This window comes from Panthera onca, chromosome F2 (genome assembly GCF_046562875.1).
Source record: "Panthera onca isolate mPanOnc1 chromosome F2, mPanOnc1 haplotype 2, whole genome shotgun sequence".
NCBI lineage: Eukaryota > Metazoa > Chordata > Mammalia > Carnivora > Felidae > Panthera > Panthera onca.
Genome location: NC_138356.1, coordinates 24,253,170 through 24,275,997, shown reverse-complemented (window position 1 = coordinate 24,275,997; position 22,828 = coordinate 24,253,170). Strand labels below are relative to the sequence as shown.

General features: G+C 43.3%; 2 protein-coding genes across 7 annotated transcripts in view; one reads left to right on the top strand and one right to left on the bottom strand.

Moving 5' to 3' along the window:
• The window catches only part of GDAP1 (ganglioside induced differentiation associated protein 1), a 45,818-nt gene extending 28,461 nt beyond the window's left edge, over window positions 1–17,357 (bottom strand). The window contains exons 1-3 of one of the 4 annotated variants that reach the window (XM_060610749.3): window positions 17,180–17,357; window positions 16,612–16,819; window positions 10,902–11,019 (exon numbers count right to left, since the gene is read on the bottom strand). In XM_060610749.3, the coding sequence (XP_060466732.1) occupies window positions 10,902–10,943 (42 nt within the window). In that variant the 5' untranslated portion in view covers window positions 10,944–11,019; window positions 16,612–16,819; window positions 17,180–17,357. Of the gene's footprint in view, window positions 1–10,901; window positions 11,020–16,611; window positions 16,820–17,179 lie in introns of those variants that run through there. The other 3 variants (XM_060610748.3, XM_060610752.3, XM_060610750.3) reach the window with 3 other exon arrangements.
• A 234-nt stretch (window positions 17,358–17,591) lies between these two features.
• The window catches only part of JPH1 (junctophilin 1), an 83,581-nt gene continuing 78,344 nt past the window's right edge, over window positions 17,592–22,828 (top strand). For 2 of the 3 annotated variants that reach the window (XM_060610745.3, XM_060610744.3), the window contains exon 1: window positions 17,593–18,176. In XM_060610745.3, the coding sequence (XP_060466728.3) occupies window positions 17,798–18,176 (379 nt within the window). In that variant the 5' untranslated portion in view covers window positions 17,593–17,797. Of the gene's footprint in view, window positions 18,177–22,828 lie in introns of all 3 variants that reach the window. The other variant, XM_060610746.3, reaches the window with a different exon arrangement.

Sequence of the window (22,828 nt, the reverse complement as noted above, 5' to 3'; positions counted from 1 at the left end):
TTTATCTTGTTGATCTTAACAAGATCCTAAAGAAGCATAAGATAATAGTGACAATAGAGTAAAGTGCGGAATCTTACATGGAGATAGCAAAATCTAAAGCAGCATTTGCTTTAATTTTTTCATGCCTTTTTTTTTCAGATAAAAGCAATATTCTGGTTCATAGAGAAAAGATTAATTTAAATCCTAAGCATATAACTGAGACGAATGACAGCATGGAATTGAATCTGTACTTGTTAAAGCTGCATGAGAGAAATGGGTGACGTGACCACAACGAACCTGCTTACAACAACTCCCTAAGTGACATTGGGGACTGGTTGGGGAGACCAGTGAGCCTCACAGAGAAAAGGAGCTTGGCTTTAGAAGGAATTACATCCTTTTAGGGCATGGCAGTTCAATAGAAAGAAAAAAAAACTGGTCAAATTCAGGTGATACTTTGGGTTCCAAAAAGATGCATATGTCAACTTTTCAGCCTAAAAGACTAGTGTTACATGCAAGTTCTGCAAACGTAAAAGCCCAGTTTTGCCAATTCCAAGTGGCAAAACGATATGAAGATGGTAAGATCACAAGCACTCAGAGAAATAGCCATACAGTATGTGACACTGAAATACACACGAAGTGGGACAGAGGAAGATGAAGCGCCACGAGTCCCAGAAATGTCTAGAGCCCAGAAACTTGGTCTGGAGAGGAGACTTGAGTAGCTTTAGAGGGAGGGAGACGCCCCTTCCTCCCAGACTTTCCCAGAGCAAAGGTGCTGATTCCGTACAATGAAGTAGCTGAAATCCGATGGGCCCTCCTCAAATAACCGATGACCAACAAGAGCCCTCTTTTTCACCTTCCTCGTTACACAGGTGCCTTGATGGCTGTGGCAGCTGCAGATAACAGCAAGTTCTCAGGCAGACGTGCAAGGAAGTTCACGGCTCAGCTCTCAAGAGCCCTGAGCCAGCTGTCCTAAAAGCTGATTTAGAACTTAGTCCCCTGGGGCCAGAAGGCTGCAGGGCCCCGTCTAGCTCTGTGGTGGGTTCTGTGCCCTCTCATGTCGTGTGCTAAATCACAGCTCCAAAATCAAGCCTCTCAGTCGGCATCAGCTTTTGTACATGTCTCCTCCCAACTCCTGAGCCAGCCCCCCATCGCCAGTAGGCCTGCTTGGTGCTGCAAATGTGATCCTGTCTGTCGTTTCGGCCTCAGCAGAAGAGCGACATGACCATATTTATTGCTGTTGCTATTCTGGGGCCCGGATGACGTTTTTCTCCCCTTGTGGCTGAGCACTGCCCGTTCATCTTTCACCACTCCCTCCAAGTCTGCTAAGGCTAAAACCAGGGATACAAATAGACTCTATCAGGAGGAGAGTTATAATGAGAAGTTCTTAAGTATTCCCAGTCTATTTGCTTTAATGCTATGGCTTTAAAAGCTTTAAATTCTGTAGTCCTAAGTTTTACATGTGTACCGTTTGTATCCCACTGTTATCACAAACTGCTTTTAGTGGTAACTTTGCTCAGGAAAGAAAACTTTGCAAAGCCGGAGGGGGGTGGGGGGGGGGGGGCAGCGGGGATGCAGGGAAACCTGACTGATAAACACAATTTGGAAATTTGGCAAATGTTGAGTTTTCCACTGCTGTCTGTTGGGAATGTCCAAATGTTACCAGAGCACTTGAAGACCTCACTTGGTTCCATCCCTTCCCTCCTCGTTACTAAGACACTCCCCTCTTGGGACATGGAAGGGACCAAATGACAAGCCGCAGAAATTCCTATTAAGGATACAATGATGCAGGGCACAGGTGACAGCTCCTGGAAAGTAACTATATACAGATTTTCTAAATGAAGAACGTGGACACATAAATAACTAATTACCACATGCATTACCCCATGCACCAGAAGTGAGTGGCTCTGACTTTACCACTGGCCCCTAGTCATTTCCCAGTTCGTCAGGTCTTCAGCAAAGCTCATAATCCGTCCACGTTAGTGCTCACCTTGGCTGATCATCTGCACTTGGCAATAACCACGTCTCTAGCTTTGCTAACAGGACTCTTTAGGTTTCACGTGCCCTGACACAAATCACATTAGTAATGGACACAGAAGCAGAAAGCGTGGGGGAAGCAGTGGGGTGCAGGGGTGACATGTGTGCCTGTGTGGGCTAGGAACCAGCCACCTGGGTTTGAAGCCCTGCTCAATCAAGGCCCCACTGGGGGACCTCTTTAAGCTTCCATTTCCTCTATAAAAATCAGGATGATAATAGTAGCCCCTCAGGGGTGGTTGTAAGAATTAAATGAGAAAACTATATGGAAACACAGGGAGATTAAAAGGCTGAGAACGGAAGCCTTGTTTTTTTCATTTTAGGGCAGAGAAATTTAACCTCACTCTAGCACATTGTGGTTCTCCTTCCGTCTGGGCCTCTTAAAATGACAATACGCAGGAGTTGTGCTCCAGATTCTGATGTTTCTGGCTGCCAGCCGGGGAAATACCTTTTCAATATCCAGGGTAGTATTTAAAGTGTACTATCAGCTGGCACTTGGATAATTTTCACCTGAACGGTCCATAAATTACAGAACAATTTAAATAGAGGCCCTTAAAACAAGGCCTGATTCTTAGTGTTAAAGTGATATAAATATATATCACATATGCAGCCTTTTGTGCCCTGATTTATGTTTTTGTCTTTACTCCCTCTTTTCAGTTGCATATTTCTGCATTCATTTCCACTGATGGTGGAATAACTAAATAAGAGACCCATTTCCACCCATTTCCTCTTAATTTTGTCCCTTTCCTGGTAATTCAGGCACCTGCCATATAATACAAGTCTCTCTGAGGTAAATACTCATTCTCCATTATCCCTCTCTCTGGTGGTGCACATGGGGGCGGGGAATGGGTCTAGTGTTCTGGTGCCTTAGTTTTCACCTGACCTCAAGAAAAGGGACATCTGATTTGACAATCGGCCTCTTGTCCTCACTGGCCTCCCTGAGGTATCTTGTCCAGGTGGATCTTTGGAACTTGAGCTCTGGCCTTGCTGCATCTGCTGGAGGGTTTATGTCCGAGGTCATGCATGGCCGGTCCCTCCAGCATGGCCAGGCGTAGTCAGCGTGTGGCGGTCTCCCCTCCCCAGCGCGGACTCAATCTTGGCTCTAACTAATCATCTGGAATTCAACCACATCTTCCATCCAGTCCCTGCCCTTGTGTCATCTACCCCGCTGCTGATGGATAGGAAGACTTGTGACAACTTCCAACAGTAAACTTTAGTTGACATTCCACATATATTAACCTGATCAATTTACTACTACATCATCTTCTGCCTTGTCAGGAAATGCACATTTTACCAGCTCTTCTTTGCATTTGGAAAATTATACAAACTGTTGAGTGCTTAGTTTTACAGAGTCCCCACTCACATTTCTTTGAAAGCCGTTCTTTATGTGCCTGAAGGCAGAGCTAAGCTTTCCCAGGACTCTTAATATTTTCTTCCCACACTCCAATGGATGGGTTTGTGTACCTGACTTGGGAAGCTAGTGCTAGAAGCCTTTTCACCCACAAGGCCAGGGAGGCAGAGACCTCTGGATTGCCTCTTTCTGATCTTGTCTTCCTTGCCGTAAACAGGGACCACGGGCACTTGTTGACGACACCCCAGTTGGTCTCTCCTTAGGCTCAAAACTTAATGATCCCTCTTGACTCCACCAAACCTTGGATTCCAAAGATCCCTTTGGAGACTGTTAAAAGAAACAATTCATCCTGTCCCCATGGCTCTGTGAAAAGGAATAGTTTCCTCTAGGAAGACTCTGGGAATAATCCACTCTCATATAGAACTGTCTTCCAAACAGAAGTCCACATGCCCGTGGGAGTTAACCCATGTATTCTAAGGGGTCTAGTAATTCCAGATTTTTCCATCTCCATGGACTGTTGCTGATCTTGTATTAACATTTAGGCTAACTTTGGCACTGAGTCTTTCTACTTTGTTTATGACTAATGAGAAGAGAGGCAGACCTAGTTGTAAATGATGCACTTCTACCAAGCAATAGTCAAATGTCCTGCCAGTACACCGTACAAAGAAAGGCTTCCTAATAGATCCCATACAGGAGTCCTTAAAGGCATCACCATGTGCTGAATCAGGAGACGCTATGTCTCTGTGGGCATGGCTATAATTTTTTAAAATGTAAGCATTAGTTTCAATTCATCAAAACATCACCTGTCACATTAAATTCAGGTTGTTAATTTCAGTATCGCTTTCAACTTATGTTGTTTCATGTTGTAAATAAACTAAGCATACAGAAGTATACTTTGTGGTTTACATATTTAAGTATACATATGCAAAGATCACACATTCAAATAAAAATAAAATTATTTAAACCACCATGGGAGGAAGATCTGGATAATTTTTTTTTTTCCTTCAAAAGCTATTTGTACATCTCTCAAGATTGAAAAACACCGTTCTCTAGAAGAGGGGGGTCACATCTTGCTTCAGGGTGTGTATCAGAATGAACAAGGAGAGGCTGGCATTTAGCACTAATTTCGTATTTTTCTTTCCAGCACTACCCTTCTTCCTCTTTTTTTTTTTCTCTACCCTACCTCCAACTATGGCATAAGTGACAAAACAGTCATCATTTCTTACTGACCTCTTAGAATAAGATCACAAATATGCCCTCATTCCTGCCTCCCTCCCCACTATCATCTCTCACCAAGATCCTCTCCTTTGCTCAGTGAGCCTCAGCATATTTTCCCACTTGAGTTCCTTCTATGTGCCAAGTTCTGTTCTACCTCACAGTTATTTCCTCTTCAGCTGATCTCCTATGTACTTTCCAGGCTATTTCCTACTCGTTCTTCAGAGCTTAGCTTAAATGTCACTTTGTTAGAGAAGCATCTGAGCAGTATCTATTGGTATGATGGATGGCTAGATGGGTGGGGAGGCCTTTCCTGACCCTGCAATCTAAATGAAAGTATTGCTTGACATTCCTTTCCATAGCATTACTTTTTCTTCTATATTACAGCGATTTTCAATATTAACTTACTATCTATCCACACCCCCCTCAGTGGACTGTACATTACATGATTATTACATGTAATTAAATATATATTACATAATATATATATTATATAGTGTATATATAGTATATGATATATATATAACATATATATAGTAAATGAACAGAAGGAAAACCTGATGACTACATTCACAGGAGTAAAGTAACTGAAAACACTTTAATGTCTTTTAAATAATGATGACATTAACATGGGACAATCTAAAGAATGATAAATTTTGAGGAAAATGATAAATTTTGGCCTTTGAGGTGAAAAAGAACCACAAACTGAAACCACCCTTGCATACAGCCAGTCCCTGAGACTCTAATCAAAGAAAAAATATACACATTATAGCCAGTGTGAAAGTGACTATAAAGACTACAGATTTTTTTTAGTAAAATTCAGTTAGCGATTGGGCAGAATGGCTCTTAAGATATGTATGATTCAGTCTTCTCTAAACCATTTGCTCATAATAGATTTTTTTTTTCACTTAACGGATATAATTATTTTTTTTAAATCTAGAAGACGTGGTCCCAGGTTCATTTGGACACATTTTCTTCCCATGTGTTTAACCCTAAGCCCCTCCTATCTCAACACTGCTCTAAACTCCCAAGAGTGACAGAAAACCCAGCTAATCCAGGTAATCAATAATCAGTAGCAGGGGGCAGGCCAGTGTGCCCAGCTGCCACAGTGTCCAGCTAGTCCAAGGCCACATGACACTTGCCAGGTAATTCTAAACTGTCTGGAAACCTCAGGAGCTGGGGCTCGAAGTCCTTTGCTGTGTGGCAACCCTCAGGTCTTCCCATCTTAGCCCAGACTCTGTGCCCTGCTGCTTCAAGATGGATGAAGGAGACAGTCCTCTCAAAGCCAGTGATCACTAAACATAGCATAACTCCCTGAGTCAATGCTCCAGAGATGTTAGGGGAAGGAATGGAGATTGTTCCTGGCCACCAACTGATTTGGTCTAGAGTTATCAGATTTTTGTTAAGGTCTAGATTGCAAGGCCACCCCATTAATGGCTTGTTTTATTTTGTAAGTATTCACTGTCTGCTGTGCATTTATCCTCAGGAGACAGGCTCTTACATAGTCCTTTTGAATTTTGCTTTTAAAATGATGGGAGAATATTATTTGTAATATCACAGCATTCTGAAAGAGAATCCATGCAAGAAATATGAACTAATATTAGGATCACTGGTGTCAGGCAACATTGAATTTGTTTTATAAATTTATGGACTATAAGGTAGTCCACATGGAGGGACTGCCTGACCTACAATGTTTCCCTGAAGATCACTCTGATTCCTGAGCCCCAACTGAAACCCACTAAATCAGAATTCACCATGGGAGACACTTGGGCATGTGTATTATTTCACAAGTAACCCCTGGTGATTGTCATGAGGGGAGTTTTGGAAATTGCCCTACATAAGTGATTCTTCATCAGGGAAATACATTAGGATCATGGGGATGCTCTCAGAATGTATGTGATGAGATTTTGCTAGGGGAGGGGGGAACCTGAACAAGCATCTTTTGAAAGTGTTCACCAAGAGATTTGAACCTGCACTTTGATGAAGTATCAGTCCTAAAGGAATATTTCATATGGATCTGAGGTGTGGAAATGAGGCATAATTTAGCCGAGGCTGTAACACAGAAGAAAAAACATGGTGGTGCCTACTACCTCCCAGAAGTAGCAAACTTTTCAGACCAGCAAACACAGCAGGAATGATACACCAGTATACAGCTGGAGGTTTCTAAATGTCCACTCTGCCACAGCCAGGCAGACAACCTATGAATTATTCAATCAGTTGGTGAGTCAGAAATCACTCATGCCATCTGGACTACCCAGTCTTTTTCCATTTGGGACGCTGTTTTTGAGGGTCATAAAATTCATTAGGTCCACTCACTACTATACACATTACTGTCAAATGCCAACCAGCAGTCTATGCAATCATGTATGAAGTACTGACTTTTAAAATAACATGCTAAGATGCAAAATTGATTACAATTATCAATAGGTAGTACAATTTCAAGGTTCAAATTAAAAGCAAATCAAAATGCTCTTCAGGAAGCACTGCCACCCGCTTCCCTTTATTTTTCTCTGTATCTTTACAGGTTTTTACATACATACAAATAAAGAAAAATACAGCCATGTTACACACACTATACTGTACCTTGTTTTTTGCATTTAATAGATCTTAGGGAGTTTTCCATATCATTTCATAGAGAACTTTATTCTTTTTTTCAAAAAAATGTTTATTTTTGAGAGGGAGAGAGAGAGCAAGACAGAGAGAGCGCACACACAATTAGGGGAGGGGCAGAGAAAGAGGGAGAGAAAGAATCCCAAGCAGGCTCCGTTCTCTCAGTGCAGAGCCTGACGCAGGGCTCGATCTCACAACCGACCCTCAAAGATCATGACGTAGGCAGAAATCAAGAGTCACTTAACTGACTGAGCCACCCAGGCGCCCCTAGGGAGCTCTCTTCTTAAGGGAAAGCTTAGAAAAGGGGAGTTAATGGGACAAATAGGAGCCCTGTAGTAGGTCCACAGTAGCAGTAGACTGTAGTAGGTCTTGGGGCTGTGAATGATTATCTTCTCCCTTTCCTCTAACCATTCTAAATTCCCCTCACCTACCTTAGCGGCAGGTTCCAGTGGTTTACCTGGTGGTGTGACCTAAACTTTCATTCCTAGAGGGTCTGAATCTTGGTAAACCATGCCTTTCTCATACCAGGGACGCTGAATTTGTGCATCCATAGTCATAAAGGGTCAGTGGAGTACCAGAAAGCACCCAATGGACCACCTGTGTTCCACATATCTTCCCTACTGTCCCCATTATAGAAAAGCCTCTTCCTCCTCAAAACTTGCAGTTAAACAGGACTCTCATTTTGTCCTCTTACAAAAGTACTTCCCTACTAGACACCCTGCAAAGCCCAGACTTACAGGGACAGGAAGAACAAAGACCATGAACAGGTCATTGGACATGAGGTTGAGTGAAGTACACTTGCTTCCACCTCTTAGTTCCCAGGCCTATGGGTTCTTCCTACTGAGCATAGTGCTACACAGAAACTGATTTAGTGAATATACTGCATCCTGAAGGGCACCACTCCACCTTTGCAGATCACTACCAGCAAATTGGAACTTGAGCTGTGCCTTTAGACCATTCCATCACTCTGTGAGGCTAGCTCCTCATAGACAATAGAGGTATGCAGTATCTAATATGTAAAGCAGCATGTAGTAAGACCAATGGATCCCATGGTCAGGGCTCATTTTAGGATCTCGTTCACTCTGAAGTAGGTCCCCTGGTCACTCGTGACGTGCGAAATTCCATGCCTGTGATCAGGTATTCTATAAGTTCCTGGCTAGTGGTGATACTGGTTGAGGTTCTGTGAGCAGAATAGGTAAACCGATACCCAGAAGAGAGTCTCTCCCTAGAGAGGATAAACGACTGGCTCTTCCAGGCTGGAAGGGGCTCAATATATAGTCAACTCGGCACCAAGCAAATTATTGGTATTCTCAAGAACTAGTCTCTGTTGCTGACAGGTTGGACATTCAGAGGCAGAAGTAGCTAAATTAGCCTTGATAAGCCTGAGTCCTTCTTGGCGGGCCCATGTATAACCTCCATCTCTGCCACTGAGGCCACTAAATTCATATGTCCCTTATTCCAGATCTGGGGTGGTTGATAAGGAAGAGGGCTGACATCAACTGGCTGAGTACTTTTGTCTGCTTGGGTTTTCAGTGCTTCTCCCATGGAAGGCATTGGCATGCAACACAAAACTCTTTACATTTCCTGTCCATTCCCATGTGTTCATTCCCACGTCTCTACCCTAAACTTCCATGTCTCCAATCTTCTAGTCTCTTTCCTTCCAGGCCTCTGACTAGATGCCCAGGCTGTTACCCATTACCCAGAAGTCTACATGCATTCCTACCTCAGACCACTTTTCCTTCCACACAAAATAGATGACCAGGTTTACCACTCACAACTCTGCCCCTCTGAAAGATTCTCCCTCTCTAGAGACTTTCAAGACCACTCCTGAGTGCAGCCTCTATTCATTTTCAGCTTCACCTGCATACTGAGCCTTTCCATCTATAAACCCAAGTGCAGGCTTTTCTTCCTTTTTCAGCTAGTTGTATAGAACCCCAATCTTCCCACAGGTGAGAGTTAGGGAAGGGGTCCTAGTGCAACACTACAGATATGGGGGTCTGGGCAACCTGTTCTGGTAACTTACTCATGCCCCCTGCTTCCACTCAGCTTGACTCTGTACATACTGTATCCAACTTACAGTATACTACTTTGACCCCTTCTGATTTTTGTTTTGGCAGGCTCCACAAGACCCAGTTTATAATGGGAAATTCTAGATGACTGGTCCCTTGGTGTCCTATGATCAAGCATTCCTTTTCTACCAAGGTCAAGCAACTTACCAGGAACTGTTTCTCAAAAGATAAACAATTCTAGGGGCTCTTAGGTGGCTCATCAGTTAAGTGTCCAGCTATTGATTTCAGGTCAGGTGATCTCAAGGTTCATGAGATCAAGCCCCGTGTTGGGCTCTGTGCTGATGGCATGGAGCCCGCTTATGATTTTCTCTCTCCCTCTGCCCCTCCCCCCCCAAAATAAATAAACTTTTTTTTTTTTTAAAGAAAGATAGACAATTCTCTTTTGCAGATGATATAGCCTTGCCTCAGATCCCCCACGGACCTGCATTTTGATTCTTCCACTGGGGCTTGCCATGATCTCCCTACTGTATCTTTTCTCACCACTGACACCAAACACCAACACGAAAGGATCTGCCTGATCGTATGGCCCAAGAGGCAGGGGTGCCTGCATTACACCTTGGGCCTTCTGCAAAACTCTTCCCTGTTCTGAGCCCTCTCCAAGATGGTAGCTTTCCTCCGTGTCACTCAGCACATAGGCTGCAGCAGTTTGCAAGTGTGATCTGTGTTGCTTCCAGGGCCCAAGAGGGCTACCTTTCTGGATAAGAAGGCATAAGATACAGCAGTTTGCCTTTTGTTTTGGAGGGGGCATCCTGGGAAGAATGTGGCCTTGATGTGACCACCACAGCATATCCGAAGTTGCACCAGCTAGAGGCTGTCTGATAAGTACCCTCCTCACTGCAGGGTCTCTCTAAGGGAGATCTGAGTGCTGCTCTCCATGGCCACCCCATAGAGTGTTTCTACTTCTCAGTAAGCCTTACCAAGTGCTTGCCATGGGAAAGTAATAAGTAAAACGCCAGCGATGACAAAAATGCTAGGACATGTTTAAGGAAAGGAAGAGGAATTTAAGCTTTATCTGGAACACAGTCAGCACCTGAAGAATCCAACAAGGCTTCGAAGTGTGCATGTTGAGGTGAGCTGTGGATCAGGACAGCAACAGTTGGCAAGGATAAAACATTCTCCTGTGTCATTCAGTTAGAAGACAGCCTTTTCTATTATTGGCTATTATTTCAAATTCCATTCCAGAGCTCTTCATGCCCCAATTGTAACTTGCCTTTCTTTTTACTTCCTAATGATTGATTTTTTTTTTTCTCTCCTTCAGCTATCAGGCATCTACCAGCTACTTACCTTTAGTTGTGCCTTCAGCAAATTGTGTGCCTCCGTTCTTTATTCAATTCATTATAAAAGGGTTCAATCATCAATTTTCAAAACTTTTAACATCTTAATACCAACACTCCCATGAACACCGGGTGTTGTACGAAGTGTTGAATCACTATATTGTACACTGGACACTAACACTACACTGTGTATTAACTAACTATATTTTAAGTAAAAATCGAAAAAACGCCAGCACTTCCAAATATGTTTTTATATTCCTTTGCCACCCCCAATGTGTGCTATTTCCAATATCCAGTTGCCTCAACATCTTCCTATTTTCAGAATAAAGCACTGTGACTTTCCAGGTAGCACAAGAGAAATGAACTTATCACCTTATGTCTGCAGATTCCAGGAGGCCTCCTCTTGCTCACCATCGCAGGCGTGGGTTCCCTTCACTCCCTCCCTCTGTAGGGCAGCTCTTCACGCAAGAAGGTCATCCTGTATAGATGTCTGCAAGAGAGCCCCTTCTATTTTACCCACAGAGTGAAACAATATGCATGTGATTCCTACAAACAGCTTCAGGTACTGTAGCCCACAAAAATCACTCTGTCCTCTGAGCTCCTAGGACACTTGGCATCTATTTGCTGCTTGTAGTTGTCTCCCTTGTCCCTTTATTACTTTTCTTTTTAGATCTTCTGCCTCTAAAGAGATGTTTTATACCCTTAGGAGCAAGGGCTGAGCCTTCTACTTCTCTGCGTCTCCAAACCTAACCCACTACTCATATATACATGTACATATCTGCACACATGCACATAAACACAGACACATGTACATTTTATGTTTGGCTTCATTCAGGTACTGGGTCTTTGGTACAGACCTGCAGCCACACGGTGTCTTCAAGCTTACTGCCTGTTTTAAGTCTCCCTTTAGTCTGTTCTCATCTTTGTCACTGTGAGAACTTTCCTGAAACCTTTTGTAAGCCTTATCATTGGACATGTACACTAAGTCCACGTGGATCTCTGCCCATTAGGAAGAGCAGGCAGAGAGCCACAAGGGACAAGTCATGGGAAGAAACCAAAGCACTGCCCTTAAGACTTAAATAAGGCTCAGCTGGTGTTTTTATACCTGAATTAGACTATTTCTAAATTAGACTCTTAGCCCCTAGGGCAGGATTGCCTAGTTGGATAAGATAACCCAACAAGTATCCAGCAATTATACAAAATTCTGCTACCAAGAAGCTAATGCTTAGAACACAAAAGACAGCCTAAAATTAAGGAGACTAGAAAGGGATAAGAAGAACATACAGGGGATGAGACAGCCGCAGTGGTGGGAGAGGTACAGAGCGAGCAGAGGCGAGAGATGCGGGTTTTTCAGAAGCTGAGGGAGAGAACTGCTCACAAGTATCAAATTCACAGCTGCCACTAGTGGGATAGAAATTGAAGACCTGCCATTATATCTGTCAGCTAGGAGGTCCCTAATGGTGAGATTAGCTTCATTAGACTCATGAGGACAGAACCCAAATCCAGAGGCCTGCGAATGAGAGCTGGGATACGTGAATGTATATATGAACATATATGATACTTGAATATGTATGTTTTATGAATGTAATAGACTTTCAAGAAGGTCAGCAGTTTCGAGAAGAACAAACATAGAGCACTTGAGGTAAACCAGGAAATTCGGACTGTTTTTACATGGAGGACACATGAGCATGTTTGTTGGACAGAAGAAAAGAAATTACAGCATATTCAAATGAGAGGAGGAATTGACCCAGAACAAGGAAAAGAAAAGGGATATCTTTTCCTCTGGGACAGAGTAGATGGGAAAAGGAAGAAAATGAGAACCAATGTTAAGTTTCAAAGAGAGGAAAAAGAGGGAAGATGTTCCCAAGTTAGCCCTTCTCCTCTGTGAGGGAAAAGAAAGGCCCCTGTTCAATGGGAAGCAGCTGGGGCTGAGAGGGGAGCAGGTGACAGGCATCTGGAAGTTTCCTGGGAAGAGATCTGCTGTGTGTGTGGAAAGACTGACATTTGCCATGGCAATGGCATTCGGTACATGATGTGATTGTCTCCAGAAGGGGCTTCCTAAGAGCAGGGGATGAGATTGGGGATTGGGCAGGCACCAGGAGATCACTGTGTAAAGCACAGTGTGGTAGAAATCATTCACCAGGGCCTTCAGGCAGGGTAGGGAAGGGCTAGGAGGACACATAGTGCATGAAAGGAGTAACGGCTGGTTAGTCAAGGGCTTGTTCAGTGTGTGGAAAAGACCAGACAGTGTTGTCAAAGAGTAGGATTGTAAACTTCCAGCTTTCAAGCTGGCCTACATCACAGTCAAAGTAAGGTCCAGACTGTGTCTGATGATACATTAGGATAAAGGTCATGATGCTGAGAAAGACAATGGACTGTGAGGCAGGACAAAGCTGCTCAGGACAATGACAGGGAACAGTGTGTGGGGTGAAGAGGGCATGAGCCACCAGTCCTGGATGAACATGGGGCAGTGACTTAGAGAAGATGGAGCCAAGTTAAGAATTATTTACTTATTGACTAATTTATTTCTAGTTTTTGACCTGCATTACCCAACTGTCTACTGAACATCTCCCCTGGGATATATGTCTGAATCTTTTTCTCCTTAACAAACCTATCTTCCCACCTCTGTAATTTACTCTTCTTCCTCCATTTCTCTATTATTTCTTTAAATGTTTGTTTATTTTTGAGAGAGAGAGCACAAGCAGGGGAGTGGCAGAGAGCAAGGGAGACATAGAATCTGAAGCAGGCTCCAGGATCTGAGGTGTCAGCACAGAACCCGATGTCGAGGGGGCTCTCATGAACTGCAAGATCACAACCTGAGCCAAAGTCAGCCACTTAACCCACTGAGCCACCCAGGTGCCCCTTTCCTCCATTTCTTTGATTTTATACAGTAGTATCACCATTCATCTGTCCAGCTAGTCTAAAACATAAGAAATAAATGTCACCTTCACCAGCCCTTCCTGCTCTCCACCCAGCCACTTCCTTCCCTCATTTGAAAGCTCTAATCCTTGCTCCAGTGAAGAACGGTAATAAAGAGAACCATGTCTGAGGTGCCTGGGTGGCTCAGCCAGTTGAGCATTTGGCTCAGGACATAATCTTATGGTTCTGAGATCAAGCCCCACGTCAGGTTCCATGCTGAGTGTAGAGCCTGTTTGGGATATTCTCTCTCTCTCTCTCTCTCTCTCTCTCTCTCTCTCTCCATTCCCTGCCCCTCTCCCCAGCTTGCTCATACTCTCTCAAATTAGAGAGAGAGAACGAACTACCTCTAGAGTCAGACAGACCTGGTTTGAATCCCAGCTGGACCATTTCTACCCAGAATGATCTCGGGCACATAAATGTCTTAAACTTTATTTTCTTCTTCTGTAAAAAAAAAATTATACCACTAATATTAATCACATGGGTATTATGTTATTATGAGATTTAAATGAATTAATGCATGTAAAGAACTTAGCACTGCATCTGGCACTTAGTATTTGCCTTCAAAGTTTTGAAGACCATTAATTTTGGAATTTTCTTCCCCTTTTGATATCAAGTTGTCTGCAGAGCTTATAACCATATTTCTTAACTTTTGTATCTATTCCACACTACATTAAATTTTTATGAATGCTGTATTACAAATGCGATAATGATACTCAGTTTGATTTATTTACCTAATGCAGTAATTTTAATTGCATGTGATTTTTTACACACGTTGAAGCAGCAAACACACTTTAGACCATACACACCTACAGATTAGACTTTGTCATTTGTAAATATTTACCAAGAATTTCAACAATTCCAATATGTAAATAAAATGGGGTCCCCAATACATTTTTAAGCACATCTTCATCATAAAGTATTAAATTCTAAACAAAACATCCTCACCAACAGGTTGTCACTAGACATTCACACTCAAAATGGCTTACGTTTTGTTACAAATTTTTTTAGAATAGAAGCCTATAATAGTTGAATCTTGAGCATGGAGAAAAAGAAACTGCTAGAGTGGTTGTTGGCCCCTGGGCTTTGATGGCCTCCCCCATCCCACCTGTCAAACCAACATTCACATTCTCTTCTTACTAATCCCTTCTTAAAGCTAAATTCAACTCCCCCTTATCCAGGGCAAAGGTTCAGAGTGAGAGGGAAAATAAGGACATTACTAACCCCGACTAGTGAACTACAACATTATTCCACTTCTTACTATATGCAATGCCCTCACTGTCAGCACCTCCTCCTTCTCCTACTTCTCTTTCCCAGTCTTCTCCAACCATTGAACCTGAACACTTACATTAACAAACACATCAGTGTGACTGGGGAAACATTCCATTGTGATGGCAGCAGGTTAAGTGGAAGCATGGCTTGAATGGTTACTGTGCCAAAGTTGTTCTTTTGAATTTTGAACCAAAAATTCGATACTAATTTCCTCCCATGAAGAGAGCCAATGGCAGACTCAGGTTAGGATTATAATTACTTGAAATGGAATACCACATATCTGGTGGTGGATTATCTCTTTTAATGAAGATTCCTTCCAAAGAAGACATCTATTACGGACAGCAAGAGATAAAGAGACAAATGGCCTTGTCTCTTATCTTCCCCTAATCTCCATATTCTATCCAGATATGTGTGCATCATCATCCTCTGTCCACCCACCACAGATGGAGTAGACATCCGTCACAGAAGCCAGAAACTTGCTCAGTGAGAATTTATTTCAGAAAAATCCATCATTTGCATGAGAGCTCATTAGGAAAAGTTTTTTTAAAAAAGTGTTTCTGGGGTGCCTGAGTGGCTCAGCTGGTCAAGCGTCCGACTTTGGCTCAGGTCATGATCTCACGGTTCCTGGGTTCAAGCCCCACATTGGGCTCTGTGCTGACAGCTTGGAGACTGGAGCCTGCTTCAGATTCTGTGTCTCCCTCTCTCCTCCTTTCCTACTGTGCACGCGCACGCTTGCTCTCTCTCCCTCTCAAAAATAAACATTAAAAAAAATTTTTTTAAAGTGTTTCCACCATGCTTGCAAACAAAAACTTAGCCGTGAGATGTTCCTATATGGATTCTAACACAAACGGGTGTAGATTTTTTAAACAATAAAAAGGCAAAAGGACAAAAGTTACTTCATGAGAAAAAACAGTTTAAAAAGAAAAAGATGTTGACTTGAGTAACTACACTGTTTTTCACATCAAATAGAACCCCACAATAGATGGCAATGTGCGTCTCTATGCTAGATCCTGATCGTGGTGTACCCCATAACAGAGAAATGGAATTATGGCTCAGCTGCAAAGTCCTGGGCCCTTGTTTTCCCAGTGGCCTAAATCAATCCCTAGTCCAGGACAAGATGCTGAGCAAGACGCGTAATTATTCCAGGCCACTAGGGTAAGCACTATTCCGGGCGACTCTGCAGGCGGTGCCGTGGATGAGGGTTTCTAATTCTCTTTGGTGATTTCGTTCTGTGTAAACTGAGACTTTTTCTTTCAGTATTTCAGCCAGATAAGCAGGAAAGGCCAGCTCCAATCCTGAGATAGAGCCAATCAAGGTCAATTTCGGTTCCTTTCCTGTGTAGTTTAATCTATTTTTCTCCTGCTCCCTTACCCTGACACCCTGACATCAGATCATTTTTATGATTATCAAATACCTACTGAGAGAAACTTTGGCAGCCTCTGGTGCTCCCCCAGTCATCCAAAAGCCTCTCAGCCTAGGAATATCATGAATACTCTGCAAAGCAGTATCCTTGAGAGGCCAACCTAAGACTCCCGGCGCTGAACCACAGAAAGGTGTCTCCCATAAACATTTTGAGGGTGAGGTTGAGACCAATGCCTGCTTTCACCAGAGACAATACTAACTTATTCAACTTGCCTTTTACCAAATCTCTAATTCTTGGTTTTGCACTATACCACAACATACTCCGTTATTATCTAACATAGAGAAGGGCAAACAAATCTTGTCATTCCCATTAGGCAGATAGTGACACAGAGGTTTGCAAGTTCAAAAGAGTTGCCTAAAGTGAATTCAACAAAGCAGTGTTGTAGCTGGAAAGTAGATCAGCTGACACCTGTCCCCAGTTTTTTAGGTCACAGGCTTTTTGTAAGTTTACATTAAGCACTGTCTTACTTACCATATTCCTCCTTGAGATCTTCTATTTACTTTGGTAAACTGTGGATACCGGTGGAGAGGTACCAGGTGTACATTCCAGATACACAATATTCAAAGACTGCTCTGTCTGCCTGTTGGGTACATAGCTCCTGACTGAAGAATTTCTAAGGTTGTCAGAAGAACAAATGAGGCATTAGGGGCTCTGATGTGAAAGGAAATAGCTTATACCCCTGGAAAGACAGATGAAAAACATCCTCTTCGTTATTAGAAATAAAAAGCTAATCTATTTAGTCTGCGCCTTTTCAAATTTCATTGCTCCCCCCGCCCAGTATCTTCATTAAATAAATGCAAACACATGTGCTTAGAAATGGGTAGGTGTAAAAGAACATTCTGCACAATTATATCTAGGCTGCCGGAGATTTATATCACATGCATACATCTATCTAGGAGCTGTTAATTCACGATGACAGCTGAGCATGACAAATGCAACAGTACACAAGTTGGAATGCCGAAAAAATGCAACTACAAACCCCATGCAGACAAACACGCATACAGGAGTTTTCCCTCAACGCACACGTGGTCGCACTTACAGGAGCTTAACCACTTTGATAAACCCCAAACACAAACACAGGAGGCTCCGCCGCCCGCGAGCTGCCCCCACACATGCAGCCGCGCCTTCGTCTACCGGCAGGGATTCTCGCGCGTCCCTGGGTACACTCGCCCCCCACCCGCATCCCACTGCGCGAACACACGCGCGCCAACCGCTCCCCGCGCTCGCCCGCCCGCCGGGGAAGCGTTGGCTCCCGGGGCTGGGGGCAGGGCCGGGTGGGGCCGGAGCGCCGCGGGGCCGGGCCTCGGCGCCCGGGGAGGGGACGAGGGGCGGGCGCGGGGCGGCGCCCGGCTCACGTGGGCGGGCGGGAGCAGCTGAAGGTCCGCTCCGGAGCCTGGGCTGTCCTCTCGCGCGCGGCGCTGGCCGGGGCGGCGGCGGGGAAGGAGGAGGAGGAGGAGGAAGGCGGCGGTGGCGGCGGCGGCGAAAGAAGAGGGGAGGACGGGGGCGGCGTCGGACTGGAGCCGAGCGGCGGCGCGAGCTGCCCGGGGCGCTGTCGTGAGCTCGCCCGCCGGGCCCCCATCACCGAGCTACACCCTGCCGTGCCCAGCTCTGCCCGCGTCCGTGCCCCCGCGGGGAGCGCGCCGGGGCTGCCCCCCGAATGACGGGCGGAAGGTTCGACTTCGACGATGGCGGCACCTACTGCGGCGGCTGGGAGGAGGGCAAGGCGCACGGGCATGGCATCTGCACGGGGCCCAAGGGCCAGGGCGAGTACTCGGGCTCCTGGTCGCACGGCTTCGAGGTGGCTGGAGGCTACACCTGGCCCAGCGGCAACACCTACCAGGGCTACTGGGCGCAGGGCAAGCGGCACGGGCTGGGGGTGGAGACGAAGGGCAAGTGGATGTACCGGGGGGAGTGGTCACATGGTTTCAAGGGGCGCTACGGGGTCCGGCAGAGCCTGTGCACCCCCGCTCGCTACGAGGGTACCTGGAGTAACGGGCTGCAGGACGGGTACGGCGTGGAGACCTACGGGGACGGAGGTGAGCAGCGTCGCAGGCGGCTCGGCTGCTCCGTGAGCTGGTGCGGTGGGCTTTGCCCAGGCTGCGGGGAAGCGGGGAGGACGAGAGGCGCACGTGTCCGGAAACCCGCCAAAACACCTGGGAAAGCCTCCCACCCACCTCCCGCGCCAGCGTGGAGACGCGACTAGTGCGCGGGGGTTTGATCTGCCCTGGTTCTTGGAACGGGCTGTGTGTCCACACCCGGGGGAGCAAGGCGTGAATATACCTGGCCGGCGCCAGCGCTGCACTGCCACCAGGAGGGAGCGCCGCCCGGGTGGGTTGGGCTGGAGAGAGGACGCTGTCACTTGAGCCCGTCACATTACGTTCCTGATCCCTCCCTCTCCCGGCCGGGTTTGAAAACGCCACTCCCGTGGAGTTAGAGCGAACGCCCTGGGCTTGTGAGCCTGGCGGTCGGTGCTGACCGCTCCCCGGATTGGTTTCACGTGGAGTCGTATTTCGCTTCTGGTCCTCTCGTAGCCTAAAGATAGAAAACAGAACCCCATAACTAGGATGTAGGGGAATTGTGCCTTATTTGGAGTGCATTTGGAAATATCCTAGCTATGGAAGTGGAGAGGCCACCTGATGCAGGTGGGGCTCAGAGGGTGTGGGTTTTTCTTCCTAGTTTTCATTCGTTCCTTAAAGTGGCTTTCAATCAAAAGAATGGTTGGTAGTCATTGTTGACCTGGAGAGCTTTGGGCAAATTACTAGGAAAATGTCTCAGAAAGGAACGAGGAAGCCTCCGTTTTAAGAAATATATTAGAAAGCTCTGGTCCTGCAGTTGCTAAGTTAGCCACTTTACTCCAGAGAGTGGCAATATGGAATCACCAAATTGCACTAAGGTGTATGACCTCAACATGCTGGCTATGCACAAAATCACCTTATTTTAATATTTAACAGTATTTGCAAAATGAATTGTGTAGAGGCAGAGTCCTTTTTTTTTTTTTTAATTACAAAAAGTATACATTACTGAAACAGGTGCAAAACCTGATGAATTTCCTTGTGCAATAAGTGGAGAAGGATGAATGGGTTATACTTTGGCAAAATACATTTTCTGGTAATAAACATAATCATAGTTAATTGAAAAGGGTTATAGGAGGCAGTGTCAGCTTCGTAATTATGCAGCTCAGAGCTGAAGGGTATGAAAAGGATCCAATTATAAGTTTCTCCAGCCCACTGCAACCTCAGGCCACTACTTATATAAAAGCTTATACAATTTGTACACTTCAGTTACTCAGAACACTTGGGCTGTATTTCAGATGCAAAACAGTACAATGGTAGAATTCGATAAAACGGACATCTTTCCATCCCACAGTATAAATAAAGGATATGGTTCTCATGGATTAAGAGGCGGGCGGGGGTGGGGGGGGGAACTGTTTCCATAATACTTTTATAAGGGTTGCATTGGTCTTGAGCTCCACAGTAGTTAATTCGGGCCCTTAAATGTTCTGAATGGGCATATAGTGCCTTGGTTGACAGCCCTATAAATATGCTAGCTTGTGATTGGATTTTATTGGAGGCCCCAGATCTGTAATATAACTAAATTCCATGCTCAAAAGTAGAATGCAAAATTTATTTTTTAAATGTGCATGTTATTTTACAACCTTTTAAGAAGGACAAGGATAGTTCTCTTCAGTTTGGGAAGGTTAAAAATAGTCTTTTAAAAGTTACTACTCATTAAACAAAATCTCTTAGTTTAGAATATTCATTACACTTAGCAATAAAATACATGTATATATAATATGTAGCAATAAAATACATGTATATAATATGCAGCAATAAAATACATGTGTATATATATATATATATAATATGTAGCAATAAAATACATGTATGTATATACATATATATGTATATATATATAATATGCAGCATAGCAAAGGTCCTCTATGTGTTTTAGAAGCTCAGTTAAGTGACTGGGATGACTTTATGGATAATCTGCCTTCTGTTTTAAAACTAACTTAAAAATTTTTTAAACCCTTAAAATTTGGCATCACCATAGGACTGTGGTTTTCCTTTTCTATTAAAAGAAATCAAATATGCTACCAATTAGGAAGGGAAAAAAACCCTTAAAAATCACTTTCAGGGTCTCCTCTGTGCAAGTTGATTTTCTGCTTTCTTTCATATGTCACTCCATTTAATTAGAAGGTCCTTAATCATGAAGTGGTGCTCTAAGTAGAGGTATATTGCAATAACTTATTTTATACAAAAGTTTTGGCCAAAATAGGAAATATCACCTTCCCTATTCTTACTTAAGAATTAGCTTATTTTGTCTCTGCACCACCACATGCCCATCCCTGTGCACCTTCTGTCAAACTTAGGGAAAATCTGATTCCATGTATTTTGTGATGACATTAAACTAGAAGTTTCATGTGGGAAGTACCACTTATTTTATCAGTAATTTGTGTGAAGTGTTGCTGGCATAGAACTTGCCTGAAAATTAATTAAAAATAAATTAGTACCATAGTAATGAAATCACATCTAGGTGCCCAGAATTTTTTGCATAACTTCTGATCTGCACCTCATTTTTTTCCACCAGTCATAAAACTATTGAAAATATCTAGGAAGATGCATTGCTTTATCAACTGTATATGCTTGCATATGCCCATTCATAGCACGTAGATGTAAGTTTGGCATAGCACAGTATACCTTTTACTGGAACTGGATGCCTTCCACTACAAGGCTGTAGTTAAAATGGCTATATCTAGAAAACCAGCTCCCAGATGAAAAATCATAGAACGTAATTTAAAAACCCATCAAAATACTTTTTACACTTGTGAAATACGCATCTTTATTTGAGGAATGGAGAGGAACTAATTAGAACTTTATTTGGACAGCGGGGAGAAGTTGGTACCCACCTGCTTCATAAAAATAAAAGCCCTTTTTTCCTAAGTTCACTGACTAACCCTATTTTAAATTTCAGATGAACTACTAACAGTTTGACTGTAAATTGGTTTTTAGCAATTCTATGGAGGAAGTCTTCCATATACTGTGATTTAACAAAATAGGATGGGAATGTGGCCAACGCTGTTGCCCACCCCCCACTTCCCTGTTTGACAGTTAAGCATAGAGATAAACTTTCTAATTACTGCTGTTGCCTCAAACTGCTTGGATTTTCAAGCAGTACTTATTTGGAAATTCTGAATGCTTGTCTTACTTTTGGAGATACCAGTTCAAGGAAGCTACTTATTAATTCTCCCTCACTGTTAAACATTTACTAAAAGTATAAAACTTAATTGATCTCAGATAGCACCTTTGGAAACTATTTTTTGAAAAATTAACTTGTCATGATGTAGAAAGGTAGGAGATGATTATAGGATCCCTTGTTTATCTAAACAAAATATTTTTTAAAAAGGTTGTTTTAGTACTTGTAAGTCAAGTTGTAGAACTTTTATCCTAGAACTTGTATTTTATCTATATAGACAAAGGAAAAGTCAAAGCTCAAATTTCCTAATAATTTAATTCCCTTCCCTGTTAAGGTGGTGTATTTGGAAATGGCTAATATTCAGTAGAAACCTTCTTAACCTGAATTGTCTAAATGACTATCTTATCCTTTTGGATTTACTCCTTTTGAGAAAGCTATGGCCCACCTACCTTCTTAGAAGTTCATAAAGGTCAGGTTCAAACTTTTACATTTGCCTAGAATAGGACATTCATAGTACCAGGCATCCTAGAATTTCATTGTTGCCCTGCTGTTAGGTCTGTTTATAGGACATAAATATATCAGAATAAACAAAAAGAGAAGGTAGTCTTGAAATGAGTCAAAACTTTTGATTTTGGATCCATTACAGTTTTAACTTCTAAATGCAATGAAATAATCAGCACGTATTAACACAATGGTACAAAACCACTAGCATCATTGCTCAGTATTTAAAAAGTAAATGTATGCCACACAGTGGAAATCTGTGTGTAGCAATATAAAATGAAAGGCAACTGCAAGGTGGATCTATATAATCAGAAACTGAGAGAGGTCAAGACATTTGATTACATCAAATACTTATATCGCTGTAATTTATCTTCTATGATATTGTGAGTTACTATGAATCATACAGAAGTACTTACATCTTAAAATTTCTAGATAACTTCTGGGGGATACTGTAATTTAAAATGTGCCTTTAAGTAAAGGAAATGGCCTTGATTTTGAAAAGAAAATTCTAAACTCCTAAATTTAATTTTTTCCCTATGTTCCCTAATATTTTTTAAAGTTATATTTATTTTGAGAGAGAGAGAGAGAGAGAGCGAGCAGGTAAGGGGCAGAGAGAAAGAATCCCAAGCAGGCTCCATACCACCAGGGCAGAGCCCAACGCGGGGCTCAAACTCCCAAACCATAAGGTCATGACCTGAGCTAAAAATCAAGAGTCCTGCAGCTGACTGAGCCACCCATAAGTTCCCTAATTTTAGTATTCAGTTTTTCATGTGATTATTTTAAAAGCAGCACTATGTTATTTTGCTAACTTGTTTAATAGAAAAGTCTACTGAGCACAAATGCTTTAGATTAGAGATTATCCTATTCCTAAAAAGGCATAATATTCATTGAAGTCATCTGGTGTCAACAGAGTTTTGAGGGACACTGTCAAACACCCCTTTGCTCTGAGATGAATTCCAGACTGTTAAAGAATGGAAGTTTTACTTTGCCC